This window comes from Vanessa atalanta, chromosome Z (genome assembly GCF_905147765.1).
Source record: "Vanessa atalanta chromosome Z, ilVanAtal1.2, whole genome shotgun sequence".
In the NCBI taxonomy this organism is placed as follows: Eukaryota; Metazoa; Arthropoda; class Insecta; order Lepidoptera; family Nymphalidae; genus Vanessa; species Vanessa atalanta.
The window spans coordinates 4,886,952-4,898,013 of NC_061902.1; the positions used below are offsets into that span (position 1 = coordinate 4,886,952).

The 11,062-nt window shown below is 31.5% G+C and overlaps 1 protein-coding gene across 1 annotated transcript; it reads right to left on the minus strand.

The window, feature by feature from the left end:
* Positions 1 to 1,716: 1,716 nt before the first annotated feature.
* On the minus strand, positions 1,717 to 10,630 carry LOC125076213 (chitinase-like protein EN03). Its single transcript, XM_047688273.1, has 9 exons — positions 10,459 to 10,630; positions 5,376 to 5,626; positions 4,600 to 4,732; positions 4,228 to 4,398; positions 3,862 to 4,030; positions 3,537 to 3,667; positions 3,101 to 3,226; positions 2,192 to 2,291; positions 1,717 to 1,851 (listed from the first exon to the last, which is right to left on the minus strand). The coding sequence occupies exons 1-9, from the start codon at positions 10,568 to 10,570 to the stop codon at positions 1,740 to 1,742; spliced, it is 1,305 nt and encodes a 434-aa protein (XP_047544229.1). The 5' UTR covers positions 10,571 to 10,630; the 3' UTR covers positions 1,717 to 1,739.
* Positions 10,631 to 11,062: the final 432 nt, after the last annotated feature.

The following is an 11,062-nucleotide window of genomic DNA, read 5'->3' on the forward strand; positions in this document are numbered from 1 at the left end:
AAAGTATCTCAGGTTCGGCTTTTATGAAAAATAATATTGATGAATGGTAACAACCTTTATATATTTATTCAACAAACATACAGTCTGGTAAAGTATTCATTAATATGGTCACTATAAAATGAATACAAGATTATTTACGAAGGATTGCATCTTTGTATGGTAAATTTGATTGAATTAATTGCTTGTTAATTGCCATCCTTTTGGTGATTAGATAAAATGTTAAGATAAATCTGTATCACAATGGTTAACTTATTCGAAAACGAAATGAACCCTCGGCTCTACTCGCGCGAAATTATGAACTTTATTGCTAACAACTACCACCAACATTTTATCATACATCCTTTACCTTATATCTTCTAATTAACCGAAAAGTTATATTGTAATGAGACTTATATTCCTTGCTTAAGAAATACTTGTTTCCCCGTACAAACTTCCATTCCCGTTTTCACACCCAACACGGAAGATTTCCGTGAAACAAACCTATGTCCTTATTAGTCCTATAATTCTGAAAATTAGTTCTTTACAACTATAGCTTATTCCAATGGAAGTAGGAAAGAAGATAAACAAACCTTAGATTTACGTATTTCATGCGATTTGTTAATAACTCAGCTATATTGTGCACTACTAAGAGTTTATGACTAATATATCTTTATTTATAATACAACACTATTACACTTAACTACTTATTCCGATAACAGTTTCGCCGACGCATAAAATCCCACTTTCTCGCAAATCCATAGTGAATATCATAGATTAATCAAGCTCTCGACCAATGATATCGCGTCAATTTGCCGTCAAATGTTGTTTATTTGGGCTTTTTTCCTCTTATGGTTGGAATAGAGTATAGGTGTAATTAAACCTCAGGATACTTAACAAGTATATCTCCACATAGCATTTAGTATATCCCTACTAATACTATAAAAGCGAAAGTAATTGTCTATTATCTGAACCGATTTAAATGAAGTTGTCTTAGATTTTCGCGATTATTACACATTGAAATAAAACTAGTTTTTAACGGATTTAATCGCGTATATTAATTATTTTAACATCCCAATCCCAAGTGATCCCACGAACACTGCAAAGTGCTCGAAACGTCGGGATGTTTATGTCGCGATTAAATCCGTTAAAAACTAGTTTTATTTCGATTTAAATGAAGTTTGCTGTGGAGATAGTTTGCGCCCCGAGGAATGACATAGGCTATTTAATTCCCCCCTCGAGGGATTGCAATGGGGGGGAATATATGTTTGTAGTTGTATAAATGTTACGCGGGTAAAAACGCAAATTCAGCTAGTAGTTAAATAAAAACACAGTTTATTGTCAAACTACTTTATTATCATTGTGCAATAAAACATGCATTCTCTTGATGTTAATTATTCGAATCTCTTAATATAAAAGTAAGTTCATAAAAAAATATTATTATTAGAAATCCTACATATTGCGGATACACAAACAGTCGGTTCATAAAAATATTATAATGTTCGATGTTATTTTTTTTTTATTTTCTTATTCTATTATAACTTCAATATAACTATTGTTGGATTTTCGTATTTTTTTCTGGTTTCGAATACAAATAAAGTCCAAATTTCAAAGCAAGCAGTTTTAATCAGTGTTTTAAATTATAAGGATATGGACTATTTTGATACTTAATATAAGGTGGTTAACCAATAAACTTGCCCACTTCGAATTGAATATCATTTACTTTGTACGCCATTTTTGATATATTTATTTTCTATATTTTTTTAAAGGCGGTATTTGGCTGCACGAAGAATGGGGTACTTGTCGCCCGAGCAGAGACCACGGAAATCGTCCATGCTGAGGTCGACGATGGAAACTCCTCCAAGGTTCTTGGACCTTTAACAAATAATCAATCATTTTAAGTTAATTGAAAAAAATAAAAATTTAAGCGTGTCGAAAATGATAATTGTAATATTTCTTCACATTTGACCACAAATATTTTAAAATCGAGTAATCATCTTTATTTTTATAAAAATTGGAAAAAAATTACAAGTAATTTTTTGTATTATTAAGTACTAGATTAAAAAAAGACTAAAATGCATAACGCATTTTGAATAATAATTGAAAAGTATTAATTCATTCAGACATTTCATCGATGTTCATTGATGGTAATAAATAATTCAATTCAAGTCAATAATTTGAGACCTATTTTTTACATTAGTATTATTTTACTTACTTGGCATAAGTTGCCTTTTGTCCAGCTGTATCAGGATCCTCATAGCTGACCCACAAACCTCCCTCACTGTTGTCGTCGGGAAGACGGAAAGCGTATGTTCCTGTACAATATATCAACGTTAGGTCAGCTCCCATTTTTCCGAAACAACTCGTGCAGAAATAGTGCGTGATGTAAATTCGAACAGTGCTGGTAACTATATCTTTCAAATGTACTGTTTTACAGCAAAATAACGTTCAAAAGCGCATACCAGTACGAAACTACCAACTTTAGTTTACGTAATTGTTAAAGGGTTTTAATTTTATCTCTATAATTATATTTTGATGTTGATTCATTTTTTTAAACAAAAATAATCAATTATTTTTGTTTAAAAAAATGAATATAATTAAAAGGCATTAAGAAGCATTGTAACGAGTATGCCCATACGGCCTTATGACTACTGATCAACACCAGTTATATTTAGACGACTCTAAATCCTATTTAGCTCAGACTCAATCACAAAACCAGTCACCATTAGTTACAATTACCAACACCATATAACGCGGTGCGTTTCCACTGAAAAAGATGGCAATTTCTGTTTTTGCATCTATTTGCAATTCTTCAGTTGTTCAAGTCACCAACGATTAAACAAAAATGTATTAATTTTGGTTGACATTATAAGATAATTTTGCCGCAAACTCGTATTGGCAACACAAAAGTTGCCAAAATTCTCTTAGCGGAGACGCAACTTGACAAAGCTATAAGCACTTATGGTGTACCAACCAAAAAAATCTCCGTCCTTCGTTAAGCCCTTGTCTGAAAAGTTAAATTTAGCAGCTAATACCCATGAATTTACAGCAAGCAACTGCTCAAGTTATACACAACCAAAATGAAAGTAAATTTGACAAGCTCTGTGGCTTGTTAAGAACTTACCGAAACGCTTGCTGGGGTCGGTGACCTTCCTTAAATGAGGACGCATACCCTTTTGATGGTTAGGGTTGATCAGCTTTGCGCAGATTTCAGGGTAGCTCAACAAACCCTCTGTCTTAGTGTAGGGTCCTAAAGCAACGGCAAAATTCATATTTCATAATATTTTTAAGTGACAAAAAGGCAAACAATTATAAATTTAATATCTGCTGTAAGATTATCGCATTTGACATAAGTTTTAAATTGAAGTAAATATCGCTTGCAACTACTTTGAAATAAAAAAAATGGATCATCCTTGATCGTTCATATTTAAATTACAAAATTTATTAAATAAAACGAGTGTAAATAATAATATTATGACACCTTAAAAAATTTGAAGCATTTCCGCTTTAAAACTTGTGTTGTAAGTGTATTGTAATATAATTTAATTATAATGATATACCTGCTTCGCCAGGTCCATCGACATGGATTGGGGGAACTCCGGATATTTCGCTATCACCGTCCATTTTCCATGTACGGCCGTAGGTGGCGACACCTATAACTATTTTATTACTAGGAGTACCACTAGTGAGCCTGAAAACAAATGAAATATGTTGGATGTTGGATGCTTGATTCTTAGTTACGAACGGCTTTTGATGTACAAAATATTTAATTTTACATATAACCTTAGGTTTGATTTATGTTCAAGACATTGAATTTATTTTTATACAAATTTAGGACTGTTTGTATATATTACTTATATTCCTTTAGTATGTTATTAAAGTTACCAGTAAGACACAGCAGAATCCACGTTGAGGAGTTCATTGCGGTTCTGGGGCTTGTAGATAGGTGCGGTATAATCAGCCTCTTTAGGGTTTCTCGACGGTGTGTAATAGTCGAAAGCGTTCAAGTTCACAATGTCTACCAAATTGATGATAGCTGGCACGTCGTAGTAAACTAAATGGATAATTTAGAAATATTAGAAAAGGGAAAAAAAATTACAAAAAAACATCGCATCACATATCTTTTACTAAGTAACTACTCCATCCATATCCCATAATTTTCATAATTAGATATTAAACTTCTCGTATTCGATTTAGAGTTTGATTTTGTTAATAGATATTATATATTACAATTTTATTAATTTTACTAACTGCTAGCGTTGACGTTAGGGAGGACGGTGACAGACAATTGCATGTTTGGCTTGAGGTTGAGAGCCGCTTTCATTTCTCTGACCAGTGCCGTGAATCCTTCTCTGTGTTCAGCCTCCTTTTCATCAACGAGAGTGGTACCGAAAGTCTTCTTGATACCATGCCAGATCGATCCTGTGGAAATTTCGTATTGTTATAGCTTTATTATTTATTTAATATTTTTAATATAAAATGTCAAAATATTTAGAACTAAAATTGTAGTTCATATGGTTTGAAAAGAGTCTGCATTCAAAATTATATATGCTCTAATTATATTTTTAATAATGTGTTCGTATAAGATCGTTAATAGGCGCTAATTGCAATTGTTTCTCTTACCCCAAGTGGAGCGGATCTTTTTCGGTTTGATCCTCGCGAACTGCCAAGCCAAATCGATTCCATCGAAGCCATGTTGTTCAGCTAGAAGTACTCCAGAGTTGACGAAAGCTGTACGGGCTGTTGGGGACTCCAACTGCGATCAAAAAAATTTAACGTTGCATAGTTGTGCCAAACAAAATATATGTTCCAAATAGATATATATGTATAATTAAAAAACTTTCACTGAGAACTGAACTATCTCATGTTCCTTTACAAGAAGACTTTTAATTAGGACTGCTTCATTAACCTTTAACACGTTGCAATTCAATTAGCGTTTGAAATGTACTTTTTTCAGAACACCGTTCGCAGAAAATTTAACTCAAACCTATACTTCTCGACTTCAGCAACTTCTTTGAACATTAAGATGATCTTATAAAAAAATATAATTCACACATTTTATTCGTTTCTGGTTTTGCTTTTTTATTTTCCCTATTTAGCAATATGATAATTCCTCTATTTCATAAACTATAGTGTGATATGAAACAATACAAATTTGGGCAGACGGAGACAATAAATAGGTGTATATATTTTTGAGCACATTATTTAAGTACATAAAATTAAAAATCTAATTCGAAAATCTTGCTATTATTTTTAATATAATCTGATCTGTTTTATTTTAAATCCAAAAAATTTAGTATAATGCCCAAAAATATTGCTTACTAGATCCGTATTCAAAAAATAAAATAAATATTTTAATCAATTCCATAAAGTATTTTTAATTGATAAACATAACTTACCAGCAAGTTGTATTTCTGTTCTTCTTCTGTGTCGGCATCTCCACCAACGGACAGGAGAACTTTGAGACCGGGGTATTTGGTTTTGAAGTTGGTGAGAGTTCTGTAGTTGGCATGGTTGCGATCAATATCGAGGTTCTCGTTGAGCGACACCATTTTGTAAGTGTCGGGTTGTATACCAGCATAGCCGTAGACCAAGTGGGTGCAGAACGATAGCGCTGGGTCCAAGTCCAGAGGCAGCATGCGAGCTTGTGCTGGATAAATGCATCCCTCAACTTTATTTCAATATTAAACAGATTCAATGAGAACTATTGCGAATTTTTAAATTTATAATTATGTTAAATTTAATACCTACTTAATTTTAGGTGAGTGAATATTTGGATATAATGAGGTATTCGATGAATGCAGCCTTTCATTCTGTCTGTCCGAATATCAGATATTCAATTCTAATAACCTACGATGTTTATAAGCGATGTCGATGATATTCAAATTAATACCAATTTATTGACCATTTATTTTGAGGGTCAGGTTGAAATCATTTCATATCTCGCTAACAATACGAAACAAGTGATATGCTGACATTTCCTCGTATAACACAAAAAAACCGCATCAAAATCTTTGCAATCCGTATGCATTATAAATTCTCTGAAACATTTCATACAATATTTGAAAACAAAAGAGTAAAACTCAAACGAAAACTCTTAAATGAACGTAGGTGTACAGCACACGTAAACGTCGCATTGTTTATTTCGTATTAACCACTTAAAACGTTTAACCATGACGGGATGTGATATAGCAAACTAACCCTTAAAATACCAGCAATAACTTCATAAATCGTATGAATGATGAAACAGTTACTCACAACGAAAGATTACCCACCGCTTAAGGCCGAAAATTGCGCAAATTTACTTTACTAATAACCAATTATAATAAGGATACGAAACCGTCGTCGATTTTGTTTCATGCTGGATTTTTTTCAAACTAAAATGGATATTATGGCAATTTGAAGAAACAAACTATGAATACTAAGGAACAATACTACTGTATTAGAACATGCCATTTTGTAAAATCTATTATCTCGAAAGATCGCGCACGTAGACTTTAAATTAATATTTTTTTTAATCAAAAAGAAGTCAATAAATCAATAATGATAGTGATGTTAACGATACTCACAAACATAAAATGCTTTAATAATAGGTCATAATAAATAGGTTCTATTCTAGCAACATTAATTGGAACGCATAAAACCGAGCATAAAACACACTTTGACTTAAATATAAATTGTTTTTTTTTTGTACAAACATCACCAACGTGATACGTATACGAAATCAAAAATTACGCAATTAAGCAAACTATTTTTTTAACTGTAATGCTTTAAGTATAAAAGTCTGAAATACAAATTTATATATACATACTCCTTTTGAAGAATCATAATTTAAGTGTTATAGGGAAATAGTATGTATGAATACGTCATCTTAAGAAAAATACTGCACATTATTGTACCTCATTTATGCATTTATTATGCTTTAAGACTTTCTCTTTTACACAACAAGACGTTGCCGGGTTATGTAACAACTCCGTCGTAAATTATTTTTTTCTTTTTGATGCAAGCATTAACATTGAGCAAATAATCTTCCCAGTTTTGATTATAAACGTAGTAAAAAAGAGTTCTTTTAAGTGTAATAAAATGAAGTAGTTTATTATTATACTGTTTTGAACAATATTATTAATAATATAATTATAATTATAAATAATCATAGAAATATGACAATCGCATTACGTTTAAACATACATATTTATATAAACCTAATATTAAACATGACACTTAAATAAATATAGATAAATTATGATAATATTTATCGAAATACGAATTTCCAAATACTTCTAGAAGCACTAGTTCGTATTATCTCAGCTCACTGACACACGATATAAAGGTCATGTTATTGTCATGAATTTAATTATCTTCAGCATTGTTACTAATTAGAAATTATGCTTATCATAAGAGGTCAAATCCTGTAAACAAGACTATGATATATATGACGTAATTGCTACATTTGTTCCAACGGAGTAGGGCTGTCAAAATTTAAGGATTTAATACGAATTGAACGACAAAAAAATCTTTGTAGACATGCCGTTTTGTATAATCGCGATATGTTATGTATTAAACAATTAAACTTATATTAGCACAATCTCTGATTCGCTGAATATTATTGAGCATGATGTGGTGTCCACAAAATTACACAGTACATTAAATGAGCCAAACAACTTATAAAACTTAGATTGAACAATTTTAAGAATGTATATAGTTTTTTGGAGACACACACATTAAAATAAAAATATTTCTTTCTTTATCTTCATTTTTCATTATAACTCATGGAAATATAATTACTTTTTTTTTCATTTCAATATATTTATCAAGGAAACCTATTGTGTTATTTTCATTTTATTTCATTGAATCACGGATCGCCAAACTTTGCCTTGATCCATTTTTGGCATCCCTGATCGAGTATACAATGACCGTATGCTAAAGAGGAAAATACGTAGTTGACAACAATGAAATCAGATCTTGATATAATTGTCCTTGTAATGTGGCAAAGCTTTGTCTTCCTTCGCCTACGCGATTTGTTTATTTTAATAAGTAATCGTGTACACGGTTCGGTTGCTTGGACTTTATAATCAGTAAATATATACATTTTTTGAATAGCCCCAAATCCCCTTTTTTAATTCTCAAACCAAAATAAATCCTAATTATCAAAAAATAAGATAAAATATTCAAAAATGATACTCGTAAGTAAGAAAAATCAATCGAGACGAAAATAAACTATTTCGCTAAATTAGTCTCGCTACGGTAATCGCTTTGAATATAGCTATCGTTTACAAACATGGAATTGGAAAACGATATTGGTATTATTCAAAACAAAAACAACTTCTCAATCGAGAATGACCTATTTTATAGGGTTTTCATTAAAATATCAAATTATATCAAACGTTTTTTTTTCAAACTTTTTATTACTTGATATTATTTTAAATTTCTAGTATAAGTTATTTCATCCATTACCATATTCAGGATTTAAACATAATTAATTAGTAATCATACAATATAATGTTAGCCCTGCCAACCTTAGACGACAAGAACATCAATACTCATGATGAGCATTGATGTTCAGCAGTAGAAAGGTTAATGATATTCTATATGTACTGGTAAAGTTACCTCAATACTTTAATTATAGATAAAAAAAAAACTAGGTATTTTTTTAGTTTCGAAAAAAAAAAAACTTCTATATATTTATTTCCTCATATTGAATAGACTAGAATATACGAATCCTTTCAATAGTAAATTATCGATATAAATACGAAAGTAACGCTGTGTATGTCTGTCTGTATGTCTGTCTGTATCTGTATATATAACACTGTAGGCGTATCCCTAAACCTAACGTATTTTAACTAAATTTGTTATGCAATAGGCTTTAGCCTCAAAAAAAGGCGTAGGCTACTTTTTCCGATTCGCTTTGGACTAACACAAAGGACAATACTTTGTGTGCGAGTTATTCAATTTTGAAGTTTAAATTATGCGATTAATATGTCGAAGGTGTATTTTGATAAAAGCTTGTAATCAAATGTGATATAATCTATACTAATATTATAAATGCGAAAGTAACTCTGTATGTCGGTCCGTCACTATTTCAAGGCTAAGCCGCTGAACCGAATTTGATTAAACTTAGTATGAAGCAAGCTTGAACCCCAAGGGAGGTTTTTTATGCCAGCACCTGACCAAGCCGAGGCAGATAATATGTTTAAAATAATTTTAGTCCGTACAAAAGCTGTAAATACGAAGAGTTTTGTCTCAAATGAAGACGGGTTCAGCTATTGTTATACAATATTAGATCTGAGAGGTTGATTGGATTAGTAATCATTTTTTTATAGTCTTATTATTAACCGCACAAGGCTACAAGGCTATATTAAGACCGCGTATATCTATATAATAAACATGCAGTTCGTTACATAATAAATCGCCTTATATCGTCGAAGGTTCTAAACAAAGATGACTAATAAATTGTTAACGTAAATGTTACAAGTATTTGAAATTGTGATTTGACATTAAATAATTTTGTACGCGAATTTAAACAAGATGGCGTCTTGTGTTTTTCTGGCCTTCATTTTAACGACGTTTAATTGATATTTTATTTTATTAAAACGGGATAACATTTTTAATGTCCTAATATTATACATAGAAACTTAGTTTGTTTAATTAATAAAGCGGTTATCTTGAAATATTTCATATTGTCAGGGATGCACAAAAGGGTATAGGGTAGGTACCCGACACAACCCCGTCCCCACAAACACACACACAGGGACGAAGGCGCTGACAGAAACTAGTTTCTGATAAATATATGTTGTATATTTTGTGTTTTAAATTAATCAACCTTGACTCTTTAGCCAAAGGCCGAACAATAACCCTGGTCTGTTCTCGAATCACTACTTAGACGTTATTTATTTATATTTCATTTTAAAATTATATTAATATAATAATTTATTTATTTTATAATTACAATAATTCTTACCGCAGTTGTAAAAAAAATAGATTTGAATCATAATCAAGCAAGGCCCATACGTTTAATCAATTTACGGAATACCTACAATATTATCGATTGAATTGAGATGTGTGAACAGTTTGATAGCATTATGGCTAAAATGAAAATAAAATGTATATATCGATTGATATACCCAACGCTGGTTTACCTATCTACCTTCTGGGAATACAAAAAATAATGCTACACTTAATACTTTAGCGTTCGTATTAAAATGGAATCTTATCGCTTTAAATCAATTGTTCCCTTTTAAATTATTCATAGAGGAAAGCTTTTAGAAGTTTCCGAACCTGTTTCGAATGTAAACTAAGAAAGTCGCTAATTGTATGTATAAACGCCAGCAATGAATATAATTAATTTATACAATCAATCATAATGAACGGACTCCTACCGATTCAAAAAGAAAGTATAATTTTATAAAGCATTAAATAATATAATTAAAATATATATAAGTAATAAAAAAACATTCGCAATAGTTTATATGGAGGATAACTTACATTCGCGGACATAGCTCTTGCTATCGTAGTAGCACACGACTTTGCTCGGCGAGACGGTTGGCGTGGCCACCGCCAGGGCAGCCAGCCCGAGGAAGGCAACCAGAATTTTCATAGTGCTATTAGAATGACCACGTCTGATCACCACGAAGCGTGTGTGGCGAATGTGAGTTAGCCGCGAACCAACTAAGATGACCGCGGCAGTTAAAGAAGGTCAAAGATTAGTAATCGTTGAACACGTAGACTGTTTATTTTTCGCTCCGGCCGTGACAATCTGCTGACCGGCAGATCGTCGGGTCACGTTTGAAAATATTGAAAAAAATAAACTCGAGGTATTCGTCGGGTTAAACGCGTATTTTTTATCTTAACTACTTATGCGTTATAGTAAAATACCTAAATATTTAAATTGACGCAAAGTTGATGAAATCAATCAGTCACAATATCCGTATTTAACATTTTCACATATCACTTAAACGGAGTTCATTGTTTTTTATGTCAACAGTACGTCGATTGCATCTTTAATATTTTTAATCTTTGATAGTTTTGGATTACGTCATCAGTGGTTTGTTAGAACACCGTTTTCGAATAACACCCTCATTATATACTG

Excerpts from the sequence above, each read along its gene's own strand:
- LOC125076213 (XM_047688273.1), bottom strand. The coding sequence starts at position 10,570 with ATGAAAATTCTGGTTGCCTTCCTCGGGCTGGCTGCCCTGGCGGTGGCC. Across the intron at positions 3,668-3,861 it reads GATTCTGCTGTGTCTTACTG|GCTCACTAGTGGTACTCCTA; the intron begins GTAACTTTAATA and ends ATTTGTTTTCAG. Across the intron at positions 3,227-3,536 it reads CGATGGACCTGGCGAAGCAG|GACCCTACACTAAGACAGAG; the intron begins GTATATCATTAT and ends CCGTTGCTTTAG.